Source organism: Geotrypetes seraphini, chromosome 3, assembly GCF_902459505.1.
Source record: "Geotrypetes seraphini chromosome 3, aGeoSer1.1, whole genome shotgun sequence".
In the NCBI taxonomy this organism is placed as follows: Eukaryota; Metazoa; Chordata; class Amphibia; order Gymnophiona; family Dermophiidae; genus Geotrypetes; species Geotrypetes seraphini.
The window spans coordinates 329,580,420-329,605,704 of NC_047086.1; the positions used below are offsets into that span (position 1 = coordinate 329,580,420).

Sequence of the window (25,285 nt, forward strand, 5' to 3'; positions counted from 1 at the left end):
CCTATACATTTCTTGATCTTTTGGTGGGTGTTAATTACTATCAGAGGAATCAGAAATCAGCATGGCAATTAACAATTTAAACAATGTCCTGAATCCCTCTCTGTACCCCTAAAACTTTTAGAATAACAACTTTATTATTTTTCTACCCATAAGCAAACTTTAGTCTTAACATCTATTAGACAAATTGCTGCCTATCATTGAAATTCCAACTTGCTTATTTAATAGAGCTGCATAATTTATTCCATTGCCTTTAGGTCTGCCACAACATCTTCCACTGCTTATAAGCTGTCTTTTCCATTGTTTAAAGGTGTTCAATCATGGAGGCAAGTCTTCCATTTTGTTCTTTTTCTATTTACAACTTTATGGAATGCACTACCTATGAATTCATGTGGTCATGAACTACCTATCAAATCTTTCAAACAAGATTACTTTTTTATTTTCTGCTATTTCTCCTTTACAAAGTTGTGTTAGCGTTTTTAGCACTGGCCGTGGTGTCAGTTTTGAGAATTTATATCTGCTGTCTATATTTTGCACTATATTTGTCTATTTTTTATAGTTGTTACTGAGGTGACATTGCATATTTTAAAGTCATCTGCCTTGACCTCTTTGAAAAAAATCCTCAAATACAAATGATAATTAATATTTTCTCTGCATACAGAAAGTGGCTGCATGTGATTATTAATCGTGATTACATTTTTTAATTGCGATTAATAACTAACATGTTAATTGCAGCGTTAACGTGCAGCCCTATCTCCACTGGAGACAGAAACATACACACACACGCGCACTCTTGCTCTTCAAAGACATATACACAAACACATGTATGCACATTCTTATTATTTAGTCACACACACATATGCACATGCATGTACTCTCACTCTTCAGATATAAGCATGCATACCTTCATTCTTTAGACGTACACATATACAACGCACAACTTGTCTCTGGTACTATGCTACTGTCAGTGGCATAGCAAGGGTGGTAGGTACCTAGTGCAGTGCCGTCCTGCCCTCTTCTTTGCCCACTCTCCGTTCCCACCCCTTCACTGGGCGCACCGCTTCCCTTCCCCTGGACCTCTTTAACTTCCTGGGCACGAGCAACATCTCCAACATGCTGCATGCACTGGCCTTGCTCTCCCGGGACCAGGAAGTGACATCAGAAGGAGAGCCAAGGCCGACACGAGCATCAGATTGGAGCTGCTATTTGCGCTGGCTAACAGCTAGAGGTACGGGGGGGTGGGGAAGGGGGGCGGGGGGGTGAAGGTGCGCATGCAGTGGGGGATGGGTGGTAAGGCACAGGGGATGGAGAGGAGGAGAGGTGCTGACGTACCCACCAAGACGATGCCCAGTGCGGTCTGCTCCCCTCACCCCCCTTACCATGCCAATGGCTACTATCTTAATGCTCGGTCGGTGACCTCTCCTCCAACCAGCTCTGCCCATTTTCATGTAACGTTCTTGTACCTACTGCCAGTTCATTTTCTCAGAAGTGCCCAGCACTGGAAATCATTGTTAACAACCTATTCTATAAGGAAAAGTAGACCCTTGCTTTTCTTTATAGAATAAGAATAGTCTTACTGGGTCAGACCAATGGTCCATCTAGCCCAGTATCCCATCATAATAGTGATCAAAGCCTTAAATAGTAGCAACATCCCATGCTACTATTGCAACATGCCATGCAAGCAGTGGCTTCCCCCATGTCTGTCTGAAAAGCAGACTATGGACTTTTCCTCCAGGACCTGCTTCATAGATCCAACAGCATGATATATTTTAGGCATGATCTTTTACACCAGACAGAGCTGGTATAAATACTCATGCTTAGATTGTTAAAAAATGACATACATTATCTGGTCAATATTCAAAGTGATTTAACCAGCTAGAAATGGCCCTAGCAGGTTAAATCGCTTGTTCAAGGCTGTTAATTTTCAATGGCACTTAACTATTATCATTGCTGGAAATTAATGATTAGTGCCTAAGAGAAACTGGCTATTATGGGGGCGCTTCGTTGGTGGAGTCAGCATTTGACCAGTTAAGAGCCTATATTGAACACTATTAGTGCACCATTAGAACCCCCCCTAAAAAAAAAAAAATCAGCCATTTTGTGACTGCAGTAAAAATGGTCTTAGCAAGTGAGAAAATCAGTTTTTAATATAGCTTAGTAGACCCCCAAAGGTAGGCAGGAAGGGCAACAAGTTCAAAAAGCTCAAACAAACTATACAGTCTATATGGGCAAGAAATAAAGCTTTTTATGGACATATAAAAGAGGAAGCCCAAAAGGGAAACAGTTAAATATCAAAAGGGAGGATGCAGTTAATTGTGAGGAAGATAACAAGAAAGCAGCTCCCTTGAGCAATAACTTTGTCTGATATTTGTACTAGATGAGGATGGGACCAAAGGCAAAGGGTCTATGAGGTAAAATCATTGCCATTTACTGAGGAGGCAGCACTTAATGTGCTTAAATGAAAGTAATGTATGTGTGTGGGATACAAAACCATATTTCAAAAAATCATACTCAACAAAACTTGTTTGAAATGTGCAATTTAATATGAGACACTAACTACATAATAATTTTCAGGGGGGAAGGACATCGGACTGTCTTAAACAAACAGACCATTAGATCTCTTATAACCCCAGTTATTTCAGATCCCGATCTAATTCCATAACTTGTAATCACTTATCCTTCCCCCTCGCTATGGGCCACTGACCGGTTAAATCACCTGTTCAGGGCTATCCGTTAATTTTCAATGGCATTTAACTGTTATCACTGTCGGTGAGAGGAAAGGATAAGGGATTACAAGTTATGGAATTAGATCAGGATGTAAAATAACTAGGCGTTATAAGAGGTCCAATGGTCTGTTTGTTTAAGACAGTCCGATATCCTTCCCTTGAAAATTATTATCAAGTTTTCAAGTTTTATTTAAAATTTGATATACCACTTAATAAAACTGTCTAAGCAGTGTACAATATGATAACTATTAAAAACAAGGGGATGACATTACAACCCAAAGACGTTAGTGACATACAGAAACATAAGGATAAGGGGAGAAGTACAATCTGTGATAGGAGAGGAAGACATTACATTACATTACATTACATTACAGATTTCTATTCTGCCATTACCTTTCGGTTCAAAGCGGATTACAAAAAGAGTTATGGAAGAAGGGTTACAACGTTAGATCAAGAGAAGGTTTCCAAGAGAGGGAAAAGTAGGATCTGGGGTTAGGGAGGGGATGGTAAGAGGGGGGTTAAGCTTTATCATGGTATTAAGCTTTAGTACTTGAGGAGGGGGGAGATGCTCTTCCTTCTGCTTAAGGTCTGATATCTACTTGTTATAGGTGTCCTTGAAGAGAAAAGTCTTTAGTTGGACTTTAAATTTATCTAAAGGTAGTTCTTCCCGGAGATGAGGAAGTAAAGAGTTCCACGTTGTGGGTGCTGTTACAGAGAAAATCTTCTTTCTGGTTGAATCATAAAATAGGTGTCATGGAGATGGAATTTCAAGAAGATGCTGATTACTAGATCGTAATGTTCTACTTGGACAGTGTGGAATTAGCAATCTGTCTATAGATCCAGGCGTGTGTGTTGTTTTGGTTTTATAGGTTAGTAATATTTTATATGTAGTGCAATGAGTGATCGTAAGCCAGTGAGATTTTATAAGAGGGGTAACATGATTGAATTTTTTTGCATTATGGATCAGTTTTGATGAGTATGATTTTTTGAAATAAGGCTTTGTATTGTTTCCTCTCTTTCTCATGGTGTTACATTTTTGTTATTGTGGGTGGATTGCTATATTTTGCATTTTTTTGACCCCCTTAGAATTGATATCTAAATGAAAGTAAAACCATGAGGCCTGATAGGTAGGGTTACCATAAGACTCCAGAAAAAGGAGGTCGGATTGAGACATCTGGGTTTTCTAAAAAATTTTTATTTTACCGGTGCTTTATTGATGTGGATTGCTTTTTAGTAGAGAGCCATCCAGTTGCCATTCCATTTATCTGAACAAAAAAAAACTTAAGAATAAAAAGAGACGCCTTTGATCGCAAATTAAAACATAGACACAAGCTGAAAAGATGAGTTTCAATAGGTAACAACACATTATAACTTGCGACAGACATCTGGGTTTTACTTCCATTAAAAGCAATGGAAGTATCTGACTGTAGGGGTTTACTTGTAACCTTATTCTTCGGAAATGGGGGAGCTGTAAGAGTCCGAAGTTTTCTGAGTCTTTTGCTGCTGTTATGTTTCAGGGAGGGTTAGGATAGGATTGGGGAGGGGTAGAGGATTTCACGTTGTCCTTTGCCACCTGGGAGGGCGATAGTGCTACCCTCCGTGGGTTGTGCTAGTGTTTTCTGAAGTATGGTTTTCTTCACCATCCATCCATGGTTTGATTATACTATGAAGCCAATGTCCATTTAGGTTTCGCACAATTTGTGCTATGTTAACTATGAGATTTGTTCAACATTTTGTTACTGCCAGATTATTAGTTCTGCTTCACAGGGGATCATTTATCTCTGCCTTGTGTGAGTAAGGGGCGAGGGTTTATGACGTTTATTGCCATAGAATAGATTAAGGGCTCCTTTTACGAAGCCGCATTAGCGGCTTTAGCGCACACACCTTTTCAGTGCGCGCTAACCCCTGCGCTAGCCGAAAAACTACCGTCTGCTCAAGAGGAGGCGGTAGCGGCTAGTGCGGCCGGCAAATTACGCTATTATGCGCATTAAACAGCTAACGCGGCTTCGTAAAAGGAGCCCTAAGTTATGTATGGTGTGTTGCTCGTGTATTATGGCACGAAGATTTGTATGCCTTTGTATTATGCTTCTTCTTTTGAAAATCAATAAAAATTGTTGAATAATAAAAGCAATGGAAGTAAAACCCAGAAGTCTCAAATCCTCCTCCTCTTTCTGGAGCCATATGGTAACCCTACTTGATATGCTTCATCCAAGGACACTGATGGAGTTAATGGAGGTGCAGAGTGTACCTCCCACAGCTTCGTTCAATCCGTCACTTGAAACAGCAGTCCTAAAAGATTGGAAAAGAGCAGACGTGGGGCCACCCCACAAGGATGCTAGCAATGAGGTTGTTAAAAGAAAACATATTATATAAATATATTTATGAGTGTATCTTTGTGAGTCAGGCAGTGGGGATTGGTCTATTCTGCTTGCCAGCTGCAGCATGTTACGGCATTCAACACTAGGGATTTTGAAAGGAAAGATTTAGTTACAAGGTACTTTGAAGAACTAAGCATCACAATCCAAGCACTGCTTTGGAACATTTACTCAACCAAATGTTAATAAATAGCTAGGTCCTCATAAAATAGCAGACTATCGTTCAATCATAATATTTGCATTCTTTGATTTTATTTATGTGCATTTGCCTTTGTTTGCGCAAGATAATTAGATTGCACCTCCTGGACATGTTTATAAATAGGTTGGCATTTAGCCAAGCAGTGAATACATACCTTAAAATGGTTATTTGTTTTATATTATGCGCATTTTTGACAGAGCTATGTATTTGTGAATAAATGGATAATTTATCCAATTATTCTTGCTATTTCTGCTTTCAATCTTTATTGTAGAAGTTATCCATATGGTATAATTTTGTAAACTTTTCCTATGGGCAAATCCTGTTTAATGAATGTAAAAAGTCTCCTAGGAAATTACCACCCAGTTTATGCATGTCAAATACATGGTGGTGACAAGAATGCACATACTTTTATGTGACGTGTTTAGGCATGTCCTGGGACATAGCTTAAGGCCAGTGCAGGCAGAGCCATGTTTTTATAAAATTGCTTCAAAATACCGTATTTTTCGCTTCATAAGACACACTTTTTTTCCACCCAAAAGTGGGTGGAAATCTCAGTGCGTCTTATGGAGCGAAGGTACAATTTTGACCCACCGCCACTGCTGCAGCCGCACTGTTTATAACACCTCCCCGCTGCCGCACCATTTTAAAGCACTGCTGCCATACCTTTTAACACATCCACCCAACCACCTACCCGCCCGCCGTCATCGCTGCCGCCACCATAGCTGCACCTTTTAAAACAGCTACCCGCCCTCTGCTGCCTCCTCCGTCGTAGTCGTGGTCGCAGTCCCTGGTGATCCAGCGTGTACCCCTCCCTCAGTAGCGGCGCACAGGTCAGGAGCGCGGACATCAGCAGCAAGCTTTCCACGTTAACGCTTGCGCCCGCGCTGTTTTCTAAATGGCTTTGTCAGTTCTCGCGGGACTCGTGGACCTTTTTAACTTCAGTGCAAGCAGCGACAAACTTGCTGGCTGCATCGGCTTCGGCGCTTTCTCTGATGTCACTTCTAGGAGGAAGTGATTTCAGAGAGAACGCCATAGCTGACGAGGGAAGCAGCTTCATCGCTGCCCGTGGCAAAGTTGAAAAGGTACGGGGAAGGGGCATATGTAGCAGGGGGGGGGAAGAGGATGGGAGAGGGCCTACTTAATCTTTTTAATAAGCTAAATATCACTGCTCTATGGATAACTTTAAATCACTTGCACGCTTAAAAAGCAATTCTATAACTGGGTGTCCTCTTTTAGGTGCCTTGATGCCAGATGGTGACAGCCTACAAGATCTGGAAACCCAGATTTTGTTATAGAATACTAGTATTACATTCAAGTTTTAGTTAAAATCGCTTAATCTTAATACAAAGCAATGACCAAATTTTTTAAAAATACATCACCATATACAGGGAGTTAACACAAATAACACAGACATGCCTGCACTTACACCAGCCATAGGTCTGGCATAACTACAGGCACCTAAATGTGCAAGGGTGTAAGTAACATATAGTATTCTTTAGGCTGCACGCATATGTGGCAGCATCGCCCATGCCTGTCAAATGTATTACCCATGTGCATGCTCACCTGTATTTATACACTATCTATGAGATTCTATATATTGCTCTTAAAATTGTGTGCCAAATTGTGAGCATGCACACAACTTAATTGATTAGCAAGCCCTTCACTAGCATTGATTGGGCACGAGCAACTAATTATTGTAGGTAAGTGGTTTTGATTGGAAGTTGAGTGTGCATCTTGCTTAGAGCCATTGAAACGGACTCGAAGTCCAGTGCAGCTGACGAGGGCAGGATGCTCCTTCCCCGAAGACACAACTACACCACTAGGACCTTCACAAGTTAGACCTAGGAAGGACCTACGGGATGGAGGAAGAGGGTAGAATGGTGGGTGGCTCATGGGTGAAACGTATTTTCGGTCGGGGAAGTGGGAGGTGGGGAGCCGCAAGCTTGCAGTGGCGGGGTGGAGGGCAGGGTCAGTTTCAATTACTGTTTGGCCTCAGATTTGGTTTGCCTAGAACCAAGACCACTAGTTTCAATCAGCTTGTATTCTTGCTGCGCGCTTTTCAACAAAGAGCCATGTCCAAATTTTTGTAATATGAAACTGAAAAGGGGGGGTGGTGACCAGGGGTGCATCAGAGGCATTTTCAAAAGTTGCTTGCAGAATTATAGAATTTGACCTATGCATGCCTAATTTGGGTGCTGGCATTTGCACCTGATTTCGGTGGCTGTAAGTCCGGCACCTTAAAATTCTGTGCGGAATCGGCATGTGCCCTTTATAGAATTATGCTTGGTGGTTATTTTTGAGTGCCATTTACTGAATCCAGCCCTATAAGGGCAATTCTATAACCAGGCACCCACACTTACACACCCCTTGTATGCATGAATGCTAAAAAAATAAAGCACTTACTTGCTGCTTTGTTCTCTGTGGGCACATGTACAAGCTATGGTGCATAGTTGCAAGGAGGGCATACATGTGAGCAGATCATGATCAGGACATGGGTGTGGTTTCCAGTTACACGCAAAAGTTACAGAATACTATAAGTTACTTATAAGTATTCCAGCTACAGTAACATGACCTCAGTTATGCCAGGTCTATGTCTGGTTTAACTGCAAGTGCACAAAAGTTAGGCATGCTGATACTTAGGTACATTAGTATTCTATAAGAACACCTGGGCAACTAGGTGTCAGTCTAGGATAGGACCCTATTGTGCATTATCAAGGTATCTAACTGGAAGTGCACAGTTATAGGATCACCCAGATTAAACTGGGTGGCTATTAACATTGGCCAAGATGAGCCCACAAAAGTAAGGGAGGCTATATGGTAAGGGGGAGTAGGGAAGGGGTTAGCAGTAAAGAAAGGAAGTAGTAAATGGCAAAGATAAGGGAAGGGAAGCTAATAGTTGTTGGGGTGGCAACAAGAGGAAGGGAATGGGATTGGTGAACCAGGGATGTTTGATTGGTCAGGAATAAAGGGAGGAGGGAGGAGTAAGGAGTGGAAAATTGGCAAGCTGGGGATGCAGTGGTTGTGGTGTAGGGTTGGGAAGGGAAGGAGGTTAGGACTTTAGAAATTTGTTCCCTTTCACCCACCCACCCCACTGGGTTTTTTTGTTGTTTCTTAGTAGATTTGAGAGTGGATTGTCAGGGGCTATTTCTACAAGGAGTTGAGCCTTTAAGACAGTTTGGGGTGGGGGTGGGGACATTTGCAGCTTTTGCTGGTGAGGCCAGTAGGAAAGGCTGGTTGCCTTCAGAGGTGGCTGGAATTATAATTTGGGGAGAGATGATACGTTGTAATATTTGCTTGTGGACGGCATTGCAACAAGTGGAGATGTGCCTTGATGACACCGTAAGCCACAAGAGGTCAAGAGGAAAAGACAAAATCAGGTTTTGGAGCTAGTTTCAACATTGAACAGCTCAAATGAGTCATTCAGCTGCTCTGAGGGGCTATTGCAGAGAGACTGAATTAACGTGTTTAACAATTTTGACTGAATGTAAATTAGTTGTAATTAAGTAAAGCTACAGCCAAATATTTTTGCCACCAGTTAAAAGGTGCAGCTGTGTGATTTGGTGTGGGTTGGAGAGAGCGATGTATGCATGAAAGTGTGGCCCTGATGTGAATGCCCATGCAATAGAATTGTCCTCTATGCCTCTTACACACGCCCTTAGAGAATAGCCCTTAGACGCTTTGCTGCCAGTAACATGTGTAAGTGCTGGTATTGTGCACATTTACAGTACATATGGAAATGAATTGTCATAAAACTGTCTTTCACACGCTAAGTGCTTTACAATGTTGACCTCAGGATGACCATACATTTTCATTTCCTTGTTGAATACATGGAGATGCAATTCTGCTTTTCTTGCTGAGCAGTGAAAACAGAGTTACATCTGCATGCATGGATGAGATAAAGCCTGGCCTGATTTAACTTGCCATCCCTCCCCCCCCCCCCTCTGAGACATGGATCTATATGGTCATCCTCCTTATAAATCTTGCTGACTTCTGTGGAATGAGGAAAGGTATTAAGCAAAGAAATCCTAAACTCAAGATCATTGAATTTGTTTGTCTATTAAGACTTTAATTTGAATATGAAATACAGTGCTGAGAAAATGTTTGTGAACCTCTTAGGATGGTATAACCCAAGTTATACTTAAAACATGTTTCAATCCTATTTAAATCCCCCCCCCCCCCCCCCATTTTATCAAACTGCAGTAGAGTTTTTAGTGCGGGCCGGCGAGGTAAGTGCACTGACACTCAAGAATTCTACAAGCGACTAAAGGAAAACCGGCATCCAGAAATATCCTTCCGCCTGCGATATGCGCCGCTCTCAATTTTTTAAATTTTGGTTACACATTGAGAGCGGCGCATATCGAAAGCAGCGTTAGAAGGATATTTCTGGATGCCGGTTTTCCTTTAGTCATCGGCATACATTTAATGCAATACAGAAATAAGTCTCGAAGACGGAACATTCTTACTAAAATCATCTCTACATAAGTTCAGACTCCTGAGGCAGGCCCGTCAGGGCCGAAACACGATCGTGTCGAGTCTTTCTATTCAATAAACAAGTTTGAATATCATTCAATCACCTTCGTTGTTTTTTCTGCACCTGCCCAATTAAACCCCACTGAGTTGGCTGTCTGCCACTGTTAAACAGCACTTAGGTGCATAGTCACACTGAACATTGTCTGTGACTGCCTTGGTACTATCTGGTTAGTACCAGGGTTGTCCAGCAACAGAGTCAGGGTGGAGGCAGTAGCTAACTGGGCAGCAATGATATTCGGCCTCTCCTTACTTTACCCAGTTTACTAATAGAATAGTGAGCTGAATATCAGCTGAAATATTTGGCTGGTCATACTCCCAAATCTCCCTCTCAAAAGCTTCTCCCTGCTGCACCCCCCACAAAAGTATCTCCTCTCTCAAACCACCCCCCCCCCCGCATGATCTTAGCCTCCCTACCATCCTCCCCCCATGAGGAGCCCCTATCCCTGACCTCCTTCGGTACCCTTTTGTAGGCCCCACAGAACTACCTTAGGGTCCTTAGTGGTATAGTGAGTAATTGGGGCAGGAGGAAAACTCACTTCTGCTTATACCAGCTCCAAGTTCAAAATGACTTCTGAGACCTCTAGTGGAATCTCAAAGTAGTAATGCAATACTGCCACTAGAGGTCATGACAACCATTTTGAGATCTCAGAGCCAGCATGCAGAGGAACAGCTGGGGATTGCTCCCACTATCTACTAGATAACCAAGGACCCCATATAGCCAGAGCCTCCACAGAGCCCAGATATTCGGTGCTGGAACCTACATAGGTTCCTGCATTGAATATCAGGGCCTAATTCAGCCTATGGCAGTCAACGTTTTAAGAACACTGACTGCTACTGGTTGAATATTGTCTGGAAAATGTTTTTTCTTTAGGCATTTTGTGGTAGATTTATTTGAATATTTAGAGTCCTTATCATGCTGCTTGACTACTTTTGGCTCAATTCTAGCGCAAAGACAGATGGTCTGCCAAGTTCCTCTAGAATTTTCTGATAAAAGGCATTATTTGTGGCAGTAATGTGACTTTAGCACATTATTGGAAACGGTCTACAATGCCTACTGAGGAGATGATTTTGGTGACATTGGACTACATATGTCTTATGTTTAAACTGACTGCGTATAAATATGGTAGAGTGGTAATTTTTCATAAAACTTGGGATAATAGGGAAGCAATGAGCTTTTTCTTGGACATGCCAATTTGCTGATTATTTGCCAGATGTCAGTACTGTTTTTTTATCCTAGGACGAATGGTTGGGAGTTTGTTGGGGATTGGGTGTTTTCCTTTTTGTATGTTCTGTTTCTGGCTGACCTCACACGTACTTGTCTATGCAAAAGTTCTCCTGTATTAGCATATGATGTGCCCCTACTTTGTTATAGAGGGACATTATAGCATCATATGATGTTTGTATTATTTTATAAAGTGAAAATAAACTTTAAAAAAAATAAAATGCCATCCAGGTCCTCGTACAGTAAAAGGGTCTATTATCATGACAGTTCCACCACCATGCTTGACAGTCAATTTGAGCTTCTTACTTTAGAAGGCAAGGATGCATCTTGTCGCCCTATTTGTTTAATCTTTATGGCGTAGCTATTTTCAGAAAAGCAAATTTGGAAGAAGAGAGCATTGGTTTTACAGTAGGTGGTCGAAATATAAACAACCTGCATTATGCAGGTGACACAACACTTATTGACTAGTAAAGAAGACATGTTGAATCTGCTGAGAAAAGTTAAAGCTGAAAGTCATAACACAGGTTTAGAATTTAAAATAAAACAAAGATTATGAATATGGAAAATGATGAAGATTTTGAGCTTGAAGGTGTTAGAATAGAAGTTATAAAGAGTTTTAATCTTTTGGGTTCTTTGGTAAACAAGGAAGCAACTAGCAATGAAGAAATACTCCTCAGAATACCAATTGATTGGTCTATAATGAAGGCTCTTGAAAATATATTTAAATGCAAGGAAATAAGTTACAATGAAGATCAGACTGGTGTATGTACTCATTTTCTCAGTGGTCAATTACGAATGCGAAAGCTGGACATTACGAAAACAAGACAGCGGATTGACTCATTTGAACTCTGGTGCTAGAGAAGGATTCTGTGTGTACCATGGACTGCCAGGAGAACTAACAAATAAGTTTTGGACGAGAGCAGATTGAATATGTCACTCGAAGCCCACATGATGAAGTTATGACTATCTTATTTTGGTCACACTGCTAGAAGAGAGAGATCACTGGAGAAGGACATCGTGTTTGGGAAGATTGAAGGAACTAGGTGAAGAGGGCGACCTGCAACTACTGTAGGTAGCTGGATACATTGACCACTACTATGAGGATGACACTGGAGGACCTCATCAGACTAGCACTTGACCAACTTCTTTTTTGGATCTTTAACTCATAAAGTCACTAGGACTAGAACCCAAATCAATAGCACCTAACACACATATTTTGAAAGGTGATGTTTGTTTTTTACTGAACAAAATATTTATTATTGTGAACAAAAATTTGATTCTTGATTCATCTGTCCAGAGAATATTATTCCAGAAGTCTTGTGATTTATCCAGAAGCTCTTTGGTGAATGTGAGATGGGAAGCATGAACAACATTCCCATTCAGCTTTTTCTAATTGCTGACACCTTGCCCTTCACATCAGCTGTAGCGAGAGGGGCCTACAGCTATTTAGATGTTAGTCTGGGATTCTTTGTAATTCCATGGATGATTTCTTTATTTGTTCTCTGCAGGATAACCACTTCTGAGTACAGTCACTGTAGTGTTCAGCCTTTTCTACTTACAATATATCCCTTTTGTCCACAGGTGTCAAACTCAAGGCCCACCTAGCCGTTTTATGTGGCTTGCGGTGTGATGCGGCATTTTCATTGCCGCCACTGGTGTTATCTTCTGGCCGGCTTCCTCCTCCTCACTGCCACAGTGTGCACAAAGCTACGGGCGGTAGCTCCTATGTGTGTCCCGTGCCTGAACCAGAAGCCTTCTCTCTAATGTCGCTTTGTATCCTGGGTCAAACCTCTATTCCCCTCCATGCAGCATCTCTCCCTTCCTCCCCTCCATTTTCATGTACATTTCTTTCTCTCTCCCAATGCACCATCTCTCCCTGCCCTCCACCCTATGTCCAACATTTCTTCTTCACTCTTCTCTATGCATGTCTCCCTCTCCTCCACCATGTGCAGGATTTCTCCCTCTCACCCCTTTCTACCTCTTTGTTATATCTCCCTTCCTCTTCTTCAACCCATGTCCAACAATTCTTCCTCTCTTCTCTCTCCCCCCCTGTGCAGTAGCTTACTAACCCTCTCTCCCATCCCCCTGTGCAGTAGCTTTTCATCCCTCCCTCCCATCTCCCTGTTCAGTACCTCCAACCCTAACCAACCCCCTCCCCCATCCCACAATGAGATTTTTTGCAGCCTGCTCCACCTGGGCTTCTTTTTGCCATGTTATCAGTGACATCATCAGCGATGTGGCAGAGGGTAGGCCCCGCAGGCCGTAAGAAGCCTGTTCATAGTGTTCTCTCATTGTCAGCAGCCTTAAATCACTGCTCTTCCAGTATCGGGCCTTCCTCCTGCTTTTGTGAAGGCAGGACCTGGCAGAGAATAAAGCACAAAGCCGGCAGGGTGAACCGCCCCCCTCCCCCCAGCCTGGTATACCACTGAATACAGAACATTCTAAGGCAGGGGTCTCAAAGTCCCTCCTTGAGGGCCGCAATCCAGTCGGGTTTTCAGGATTTCTCCAGTGAATATGCATGAGATGTATTAGCATACAATGAAAGCAGTGCATGCAAATAGATCTCATGCATATTCATTGGGGAAATCCTGAAAACCCGACTGGATTGCGGCCCTCAAGGAGGGACTTTGAGATCTCTGTTCTAAGGGGATCACAGGTCTTTTTTCAGAACTAGATAAACATTTGTAGTAGAAATATAGAAATGATTAACAGTAGTATATCACACATATAGCTGCTGTTTCAAAAATTTTATTCTACTGCTTATATCTTAAATTTTGTCATTCATTTCATTACTTCACATGTTATGAGCATTGCACTGTTTTCAAGTTATTATACATTCTTTAAGGATTCTATTATTAAAAGTCATAAAAGAACAACAAATAATGGAAATGCAGTAGGAGGCCTTAGAGTGTATTCATATATAATGTGAATGACAAATAAAATAGGATGCCTTACTTTCCTATGTTCTACGTCATTGATCACGAGTGGTATATATGTTTGAGAATTGACAGTTTTGGGATGCTTTTAAAGAGTGCAGGCATTTGCAAAGTTTGAGGGCTCTTATACTTCAGGGTAGAGGGCTTGAGGGCTCGTTTACTTCAGAATTCATCACCGTTCCCATCCCTGCAGGAAACCATCCCCATGTCATTTTTTTTTACAAACAGAAGGAGGAATCAGAGTTTGAATGGGCACAGCCACTGACCCTCAAGCCTTGCTTTGAAGAATGCTGGTGTAGAAGGACTGAGGTTGAGTAGCAACATTCCAGAGCTGAGTTTATGATGTCATAATGCCTCATTCCATCAATGCCTATGAGCCAACCTCATCAGTGATGTCACAATGGCTTCATTATCCAACACTTGGCTCGCATAAGTATCAGAGTATGAATGGGCACAACCACTGACCTTCAAGCCTTGCTTTGAAGAATGCCGGTTTAGAAGGACTGAGGCTGAGATAGACACTAAAGAATGGCACGGGTGGTTTCCCACGGTTATCCGCAGGGACGGGAACGGTGATGAATTCTGCCACCGTGCCACTCTCTGCTCAGGGCTTTGTACCATTTCTCAAAGAAAACGTGTGATCATTACTGTCCCTTTAAAAATTGCCTTGAGGAAAAATACCCAGAGAGATTTCCGCCTGCTTTTTCTGCAGGTACTTGTTCCCTGAAAAGCATTGTGCATAGTTTTCGAAATGTTACACTGTTCACATTGTTGCCTTTCCTGACCACACCCTGCCTGTAAGCCTACTTCCTTTTCCCTTGGGTAACACTGTCCCCTCCTTTACTAAGGCGTGCAAGCCGATTTAGCTGTCTAACTGGCATAAGTGGAAGTTCATTTTCTCCCTTTCCCTGGGTAAAAATAATGCATGAGGATCAACAATGCACACAGGGGTCCTTTTACTGAGGCGTGTTAGCATTTAGAGCGCACTAATATTTAGCACATGCTAAATCGGCTAGAACGCCTTAGTAAAAGGACCCCTGTGTGCATTGTTGATCCTCATGCATTATTTTTACCCAGGGAAAGGGAGAAAAAATGAACTTCCACTTATGTCAATTAGACATCTTCAGAACATTTAGAGATGCCTGTGACATTCAAGGTTATCCTCAAAAAATTGTTAAACAGCCTTGCATTTTGATTTTAACACTATGGAAAGATCTTGCAAAAATAGAACAATTTTTCTTGCATTTAATTAGCATCTCCTAAAATCCATGCCACTTAAGAAATTACTGTACAAAGTGGATTTTTAATACTTCAATGTGCAAATGTGTTGGTAGAAAGGCTAGCTTAGGGAACCTAGCACTGAGAATATAATAGACTAAATTCTACAAATTATCTGGTGCATTATCTTTTCTTAAGAAAACATGTGAAAGACTTCATAAAATAATCTTCCATATTGTATAAGATGGAAGAAAAAAAAGGTATCATACATAGAATTCTCTTGCAGCACATAAAATGTTGGGAAGAAAGTTTGTAGCCAAACACTGACTTTATCCGTAGCAAATATTAAATCTGCAATACAGTCTCGCTGACAAGGTATGTTAGTATCCACTTACAATTAGTCCAACTTTTCATGTGCTGTAGCCTAACATCTGGATATAGATCTATAATTTAACTGTAGTCATGGACTAGTAATCCCCTGTAATGTAATAATTATGTCAAACTGTTTAATCCTTACTGTGTAAGTTATGGTTTCTTCGACTTCCTGTGAACTTGCAGCATGAATCAGGGTAGCCCAAAACAAAACCTTCAGCATCCTGAATCTCAAAAAGAAACCAAAATAGAAATGCATTTTAGTATTTTGAAGCTGTTGTTTTCAGCTCTAGATAGCAGGGGATTTGCCAATTTGAGTTTCTATAGACAACATTGGGATGTCAAGGAGATTTGGCAGGGCATCAGGGTCTGCTCTTTCGCTGAGTAAACGCAGGATTTCAATTTGTTTATTATCAGACTCTATGCTCGGAAAAAAAAAAAAAAAGTTCACTGCAAATTCACTGGTTTTAGACAGGCAATTTGCCAGCTGCTTGCTTTCTGATCAAATGGCAGTGCATCCTGCTTTACTTTCTATATTTTGCATTTTAAAATGACCAAAACCCAAATATATTTCTTATCCAGGTGAGAGATAGCCAGATTGTTAAAGTTTACAGATATTAAATCATTTTGTATCCTACATATATCTGAAAGCTGAAGAGCTTTGCAGTATTGTTTGATTTCTAAAAGCCTCCTAGAAGTTGGCATTTTGAGTTTTATATCACAAGTTTCTTCTGGCTGTACAAGGAGCTATTCATGGCACATGCTAAGAAAGGTGTCTTCCCAGCACAGAATAATACTTAGAGATGTTTCTTATCTGTACAATCATGTTTCCTCCCCTATTCAGATTTATTTAACTTGCTGAACAACAAGCCATACAAAAGTTTAGGACAGAAAATCTGAAAGCTATAATTCACAGCCCTCCAACATGCTTTTCCTGATCTGTATTATATTCAGCAAAAGGTTTTGCAGGATCCTTATTGTCATGCAGAATTATAGCTTGAAATGTACCTTTCTTCCTCACACAGTGTGGTCATAATTTTACTTACAAACATGCACAGACACACACAGCGTTTCCTGGGCTCAGCTCAGCAAGCAACAACTTAAAAAAAAAAAAAAAGAATTCAAAGAAGCATAGCTTTGTGTGAGCTCTTTACCTGACTTCTGAAAGTATGATAGTTTTTCCTTTTCAACTTCCTTTAAATTATGGTGCAGCTGCAGTCCACTGAGAACAGGGTAAGAGACTATTTAGACTAGTGATGTTAGAGTCCACCTTTCTAAGTAACACTCCACCAGAGACAATAGCCACACCCCTTAGAGGGAGGGACTACAAAAGTTTGATCTAACCAGATCTAATAGAAATCAGTAATTTTTTTTTTTTAAGCATTTATATTTTGCCTGTCCCTAGGTGGATTCTATTTAAGACAAATATAATCATAATGGCAAAGTAAAATAACACGTATTCTTATTTATAACATTAAAAACATGAGTATACAAAGCTCACAACCACCTACTGATCACAACAGTCAAAACATTTACTAATCAAGATAGAAAAACTGCTAGCCTTAAACTTGCCAGTTTCAGCCCAACCCAATGAATACCCTCCTCCAAAGGTTTGAACAAAAGAAATTAGCTTGTAACTGCTTCTTAACTTGTGTTGTAGTTCCAGCATCTTTAGGTCCTGAGTTAGTTGATTCTGTGCCTTGGGCCCAACCAAAGAAAAAGCAGAGGCTCTGGTTTCTGCAAAATGATACTTTATGAAAGAAGACAGTAAAGTCTGAAGCGTCTCAGACTGTAAAGGCTGAGTTAGTTTTAGAAAAATTTCAAAACTGATGATAAATAACATTCTTCCAGGGGAGCTCAGGATGGTTTTACATGAATTTATTCAGGTGCTCAAGCATTTTTCCCTATCTGTCCCTGTGGGCTCACAATGTCCCCGGGGTGATGGCAGGATTAAGTGACTTGCCCAGGATCACAAGGAGCAGTGGGGGTTTGAACCCATAACCTCAGGATGTTGAGGCTCTAGCTTTAACCACTACGCCACACTCTTGAAACAGACAAGTTGATTTTACACAGGTAAAACAGTGACATCTAACACTGTAGTACACCCAGATTGAAAGGTGACATGTTCTAGGCATATTTGGGGCATGACCATGGATGGCCTGAAATCTGGACATCCAGTAGCAATTCTGAAGGGGAAGAAATGTCTATGTTTAATAGGAAGGATGTCCTTATTTAGACTTGTTTCAGGAACGTTGAGGTTACAGAAAGATGCTCTGTTTGAGGCAGCTGTCCACTGGAGGGATTAAGGCATTATACCTCCTTAATCCCCCAGTGGTTGTTGTAAAATCTGAAGGGGATACCAGGCTCTAACACACCTTCAGTAATTGTGAGCCATGCAAGAATAGATAAGTACTCACTCTATCTGAATGTGCATCACTTCAATAACTCTCAGACTTGCAGGTGTCTTTTATACTGTATTATACATAATGTGATACTCTTATGTTGTTTTTGATATTGTATGCATCAATAAAAATTGTTTGAATCTATACTGTATATTGAGGTACAGTAGGTATCTGTCTGTTACAGTCCACTGCATGCACCATACACCACGCTACTCCTTAGGCCTGTTTTCTGCTCTGTGAAAAATGCCCATAATTATAAAAACATACCAGCCAATATTCAAAATTATTTACCTGTCCAGAAGTGGTCATTTCTGCAGAAAATGACCAGTTAGTGCCAAATTCAAAAGTGGGTAACGTGGGTATTCCAAACATGGGGTTGGGTTAAGTGCCGATATTCAGCCCCTCACCTTATAAGTAATCTGTTTATTTATTTAAAACATTTATGTCCTGCATGTCCAAAGGTCCAAGCGGGTTACAAATATGACATACATAAATCATACCATACAAACAATTACACATATTATTTCTTCAATTCTAATCACATTAAACAATCTTATTACAACTGTCCATCATTACTAAATGTAACCAGGGTTAAAAGTTTAAAAGTTACCTGAGAGAGAAAACCAGGGTTTAAAGAAGATTTTAAAGGGATTTTTAAAGCAAAGAAAATCTGGAATGTAAGACCTGTGGGTTTTTTCCTATTTTGAGAAGTTTGGTTTGTGTATCTTTTGTATTGGTGCAGTTTTGGTATTATGTTGCTGATTTCCTGCACAGGTTTGCTATCTTAGTGCAGACTCAGAGATCAGCATGAGCTGCTTGAACATTCTAACTGTCAAATTTGGCAATTGGGAGGGTGACTTGGTTCTGTATGGAGGTGTTTTGGCTTGAATAGGAATTGGAAGTTTTGGTTGAAGTTGAGGTTGGATTTATACATTCTGGTATTTATCCAAGGATGAAAACATTTCTTTCTGGCTGATGTGAAGAGTTGTTTTATCTGTGAAACTATTTGATGCTAGAAATAGTCTGTGAGAATCTTCTGGGAAGTGTTTTGAGAGATTCTCTGAGTGACAAATCTGTGGTGCTAATTTTTAGAGAAGATTTTATGAGAGGTCCTGTGTGAGATCCCTGTGTATTGTTGTGAGAGAAATATTGGTGAAGCAAGGTTGTGAACTGTTTTTGAAACCTGATCTCTGGAGAAATTTTCAGTCTCTGTGTATAAGTCTGTGGTGTTGATTTCTGGAGAAGTTAACGAGATGTTCTGTGACAGATTTCTGTGGAATGTTGTGAGAGATTATTAGTGAAGCAAAGTTGTGAAACTGCCTTGGAAATCTTTTCTCTGGGAATAATTTCTGTAAAGATTTTTGGGAAAAGATTTATATGCATGAAATGTTAGTGGAAGGATGAGTTTTGTGATTATATATAGGAAATTTTGGGGAGGGAAATAGTATAGGGAACATCAATTATCTGTTTTTTTTTCTAGTTTAGAAAGTATGTTAGGTATCCATGGGGTTATTAGATTTAAGATAGGGTTTTTCTATTGATTTGGCTTTAGTTAGAGTAGTAGGTTGGTTTCAGGAAGAGAGAGTCTGCTAGCAAGAGAGAGTATGCTAGCAGCAGCGCGCCAACATGGTACCGCTACACAGAAAGGACAGAAAGCCTCAAATACCCTAATCTGGGGAAAAAGAACTGTACAGAGGGGAAGTAGAATTTATTTGTCTATATTTGATCTACAGCATTTGTTTATTAAATTTTATTTCTATTTTAAATTTTGAATCCTAAGTGCTTCTTTATATCTATTTTGTTTATGGTTTAACATTTTTAGTTCCAGGTTACATTACATTTTATTATTACATTCATTATTATTTTTTTTATGTAATTCACTCCTTCTCCTGGGGAAAGGTATCAGTTTAACCCTCGGTGTTCACGACTACAAAACAAATCTTATTTCAAGAGGGATACTTTTTACCTCAGTCTGAGAAGGAGGGGATTACATAAAGAAATTAGTTTTCATACTCTTTTGAAAATTTACAAACGTAGAAATAGAGCAAATTGATTCAGGAAAAGATTTCCACAATTGGGGACCTACAACACTAAAAACATGGGAGTGAATAGTTGTCTTGGTTATATGTCGAAAAGAGGAAACAACCCACAAATTCTTAGATTGTGATCACAGAGGATGAAAAGGCATATATGGTTCCAAAAGTGAATGCATCACCTTTGGTAAAGTGTGATCAAAGCTTTGAACACTAAAGTTAAGATATTAAATTAGTTTCTCCATTCTATTGGAAGCCAATGAAGCTTAGCCAGCATAGGTGAAATATGCGTATAATGGGGCAAACCACCAATTACCCTTGATGCGGTATTCTGAGCCACTTGCAGTGCTCTCAGAGCTTTCTTTGGGAGACCACATAAAAAAGAATTGTAGTAGTCCAAGTGAGGTAAAAGAAAACACTGCATGACTTGGCAAAAATTAGATAGCGAAAGCAAATGCCACAATTTATATACCATACGTATCTTAAAAAACACTTCACTACCAGTGAAATATGGGCACAAAATTGTAAAGAGGAGTCTAATAAGACACTTAAACTCTTAGGGCTCCTTTTACAAAGGCACGCTAGGGCCTTATCGCATGGAATAGCGTGCGCTAAAATGCTGCATGCGCTAGCCGCTACCGCCTCCTTTTGAGCAGGCGGTAGATATTTGGCTAGCACACGCTAATCTGGTGTGTGCAGTAAAACCCATAGCGCACCTTCGTAAAAGGAGCCCTTAATCTCTTGCTGTATCTGAATTAATATGCCATCATATATAAATCCTGATGTTGCACCATCCATATCAGATGGTGAAAGCCATAAAATTTTGGTTTTGGCAACATTCAAACAGAGACCATTCCTGGCCATCCATTGCATAATTGACTCCAGATGGGACGCTAACAAACAAAAACCTTGAGTATGATCAGTAGGAAACTCAAATAAAAATTGCAAATCATCAGCATAAATCCTATACCGGACTGTACTGTAAGTCACAAAAAACACTTTACCAATTGGTGCCATAAACAAGTTAAATAACATGGCTGAATGAGAGGAGCCTTGAGGGACTCCACAATTTGTGACAAAAAAAATCTGTTTGTTCAATACAATTAGTGACACAAAAACTTCTCTCATTAAGAAACGATTGGGCCCATTTATAAACAGTTCCAGAAATCCCAAAAGAGCACAATCTGTCCAGAAGTACTTGGTGATTAACTGTATCAAAAGTGGCTGCCACATCCAGGGATACCAATAAATAATGTTTCCCTGTATCCGAATTTTCTCGCAAAGAGATAACAAAAGTAATTCAGTGTTATGGTTTTTGCAAAATCTAAACTAGAAATCATCTAGACACTCATGAGAGAATACAAAATCCTCTAATTGTTGCAAAACAATTCTTTCCAGTACTTTAGCCATAAACATTAAGTTTGAAATTGGGCGAAAATTGTCTACCTTAGTACCATCAAAAGAAGCGACTTTTATAAGGGGACAAATTGCAGCTCGCTTCAATATACCAGGCATGCATCCGGAACGCAACGATTGACTAATAATACACTCCAAAGATGGCATTATCTCTGTCTTCAAAGCTTTAAACACCGAAGTAGCACATGGATTCAAAAGACAATTAGATGACCCAATTGTCTCAACAGCTTGAACTACATCCTCAACTCCAATTGGCGTGAACTCACTCCATACCTCACCAACAACAGTTTCTGACTGTCCCGCAAGCTGGGTACATGTCGGATAATTTTTAAAAATAACTTTGGGTGTTGTCAGCAAGTGTGTAATTGAAAACAATTCTTTTGAATCCAAGGGCGCAGATGCAATCTGATGATCAAAATATTGTTTTTTGGTGTTCAATACAGATTCTTTATAATTCAACATTGCCATAACATACTTCTCCCTAGTAAAAATATCCAGATATTGATACAGTTAAATTGGGTAGAATAAACAGCAGTCATATCTTTAAGCAGATTGGTTATGCAGTAATGGGCTGAATATTGTTGTAATCAGCTATGTGTTAGCCAACTCATTTTTAAGGTCAAGTATCAATTTTAAAAGTACTATGGGACATGAGGATGGACATTTTTGATATGATGTCTAAATCCGAGTTTAGACTTTTTGCAGAACATGCACAAAAATCCAGTACCAAACATGACCATTTTCAAAACTGCAAAACATCTATCTTGTTTTTTTTTCAAAAATGGAAGTGTTTGTGCTCTTCTGCTGAATATATAATTTTTCTGTGACAGGGTCTGAGCACCAAAGTTCCGGCATTTTACCCAAGTGTCATGACGTCATCTCGCTCTCACATAGCTGTTCATAATTGAGCTAATTACCCTATGAGGCTTCCTTCATCCTATATAGTAACCTCATAGTGAGCTCGCCTGTATAGGCAAGTAGGTCTACAAATTTGGAAGGCAAGGTACTGTGTTTTTGCATGTGAGATTTGAGATTTGCATAATGGTGCCAACATTATAAGTGATTTAATAATCCATTAGAAATGGCAACCCGAATTGGTGATAATTACTTTATTGTTTGAATATTTGGTATGTGTAGGTCGTTAAGAAGTTCTACAAGTACGTCGATGGAGGCTAAGTTATTTTGTTCGTTGGAACCGAGGGAGTTCTGAATGATTTTATTTTATTTTAGTTCAGTTTAGTTATTTCATCGATTAAAGGTTTACTTAGAAAAACATAAAGTTAATTATTTCAGTAAGAGTTTTTAAATTGATTTGTTATTAGTTAGTGGTTACTGCCATATCTTCAGGTCGTAAACAATGTGTTTGAAATAAATTTATTTCTTATAGTGGCACAACAGCAACAGTGTCCCCCGAAGAAGGCTATTATTCATTAGCTGAAACGCTCTAAATTCAATGAGAGCGTCGGGCAGTTCATGGTCCCCCAACGTTGGCTCTGGCTGGAAAGCCACTAAGATAAGTGTTGTTGCTCTTGTATAAAAGTATACATTTAGAATGATATAATTGATATAGCAAAAATTGATAAAGTAAAAAAATTTAAAAATTGCACTCCCCAGTTAGTCAGTTTTTTTAACTATTTTGCTATAAATATTTCAATAAATTGATAAGTAAATAATTAAATTGGTGGGTAGGAAGGAGGTTTTGAAGTAAATGATTACATCACATGCATTCAGAATGAGGACTTGAAATAACATCTAAGTTATAAGAGGTCTCTTTACTGAGAATTATGCATATTTATGAGACTTCAACCTCATTATAGATTCTGGAGATGAGTTCTATCCTCAAATTTGGTTATTGTTTATATGTCTAAACTAAGTGGGTTAATAAATCAAACTATTTACAATTTAAAGCACTATATATGCAAAAGAAAAATTGTTGAATAAAGGCATTATAAATTATCCTTTAGACCCCCATTTGGCTAGTTTGTAGACTTAGTTGTCCGGCAGCCATAATCAAAACGTTTGACAGGTTGCCAGACGGAACTTATACGTTTTGACTTAGACGAAGTCAAAACAGGTATAAGTTCCGGATTGAGCCGCTGAGCTGATCGTGGCTGCCGCGATCAGCTCAGTGATCCAGGCAACCCGTCCTCCTGCACCCGTAATGATCATGGCAGGAGAGATGTCCAATGTCTCCTGCCATCACCAGCCGTGACCCCCCCCCCCCTTGACACATTGTAGCAGGAGAGATGCCCCCTGAACCCCTCTGCCGGACCGCCTGGCCCATCCTCTGGACCCCCCTCCACCCCCACCAGTTGGCAATATCAGGTGCTACTGTCGCATCCATTGCCGTCCCCTTGTATGAGATGGATTCGCATGCACTGCCTCCTTGAGATGCAAATCTATCTCATGCATATTTATTGTGGATATCCTGAAAACCTGACTTACCTGTGGCTCTCGAGGACCGGAATTACCTACCCCTGCCCTGGAGACATCCAATAACACAGCATCGATTTGGGCCTTGTACTTGCATGTAGGATTGCTTGCTAAAGGTAAGTAAAATGTTGTATCTCTAATGTTCGAGTGGGTGCTCACCTCGGTAGCAGCGATCATCAAACGGTTTGGTTTGATATAACGGCTAAAGTGGAGAGCGGCCGCACGATACTTAAAGTCCTAGATTTCAAACGTACAGACTTTAATGCAATGGGAAAGTACCTGAAGAAAGAGCTGTTAGGATGGGAGGACATAAGAGAAGTGGAAAGACAGTGGTCTAAGCTGAAAGGAGCGATAAAAATGGCTACGGACCTTTATGTGAAGAAAATCAATAAAAACAAGAGAAAAAGGAAGCCGATATGGTTCTCCAACCTAGTGGCTGAGAAAATAAAGGCGAAAGAGTTGGCGTTCATGAAATATAAAAAAACCCAAGAAGAGGAGAGCAGAAAGGACTACAGGGTGAAACTGAAAGAAGCCAAGAGAGAGATACGTTTGGCGAAGGCACAGGCGGAAGAACAAATGGCTAAAAATGTAAAAAAGGGAGATAAAATTTTTTTCAGATATATTAGTGAAAGGAGGAAGATAAAAAATGGAATTGCTAGGCTAAAAGATTCTGGGAACAAATATGTGGAGAGTGATGAGGAGAAAGCAAATGTGCTAAACAAATACTTCTGTTCTGTGTTCACAGAAGAAAATCCTGGAGGAGGATCGAGATTGTCTGGCAAAGTTACACGAGAAAATGGAGTTGATTCTGCGCCGTTCACGGAGGAGGGTGTTTATGAGCAACTTGAAAAACTGAAGGTGGACAAAGCGATGGGACCAGACGGGATCCATCCCAGGATACTAAGGGAGCTCAGAGAGGTTCTGGCGAGTCCTATTAAAGATTTGTTCAACAAATCTCTGGAGACGGGAGTGATTCCTGGGGATTGGAGGAGAGCGGATGTGGTCCCTATTCATAAAAGTGGTCACAGGGATGAAGCAGGAAACTACAGGCCGGTGAGCCTCACTTCAGTTGTTGGAAAAATAATGGAAGTGTTGCTGAAAGAAAGGATAGTGTACTTCCTTGAATCTAATGGGTTACAGGATCCGAGGCAACATGGCTTTACAAAAGGTAAATCGTGCCAAACGAACCTGATTGAATTTTTTGATTGGGTGACCAGAGAGCTGGATCGAGGACATATGCTAGATGTAATTTACTTGGATTTCAGCAAAGCCTTTGATACAGTTCCTCATAGGAGACTGTTGAACAAACTTGAAGGGCTAAAGTTAGGACCCAAAGTGGTGAACTGGGTCAGAAACTGGCTGACGGACAGACGCCAGAGGGTGGTGGTTAATGAAAGTCGCTCGAAGGAAGGAAAGGTGACTAGTG

General features: G+C 40.3%; 1 protein-coding gene across 2 annotated transcripts in view; it reads right to left on the minus strand.

Annotated features, from left to right (window-relative positions):
- EFEMP1 (EGF containing fibulin extracellular matrix protein 1) overlaps positions 1-16,867 on the minus strand; it is a 139,325-nt gene extending 122,458 nt beyond the window's left edge. The window contains exons 1-2 of one of the 2 annotated variants that reach the window (XM_033937882.1): positions 16,730-16,867; positions 15,721-15,805 (exon numbers count right to left, since the gene is read on the minus strand). In XM_033937882.1, the coding sequence (XP_033793773.1) occupies positions 15,721-15,798 (78 nt within the window). In that variant the 5' untranslated portion in view covers positions 15,799-15,805; positions 16,730-16,867. The remainder of the gene's footprint in view (positions 1-15,720; positions 15,806-16,729) is intronic. The other variant, XM_033937883.1, reaches the window with a different exon arrangement.
- Between the last annotated feature and the right edge of the window lie 8,418 nt (positions 16,868-25,285).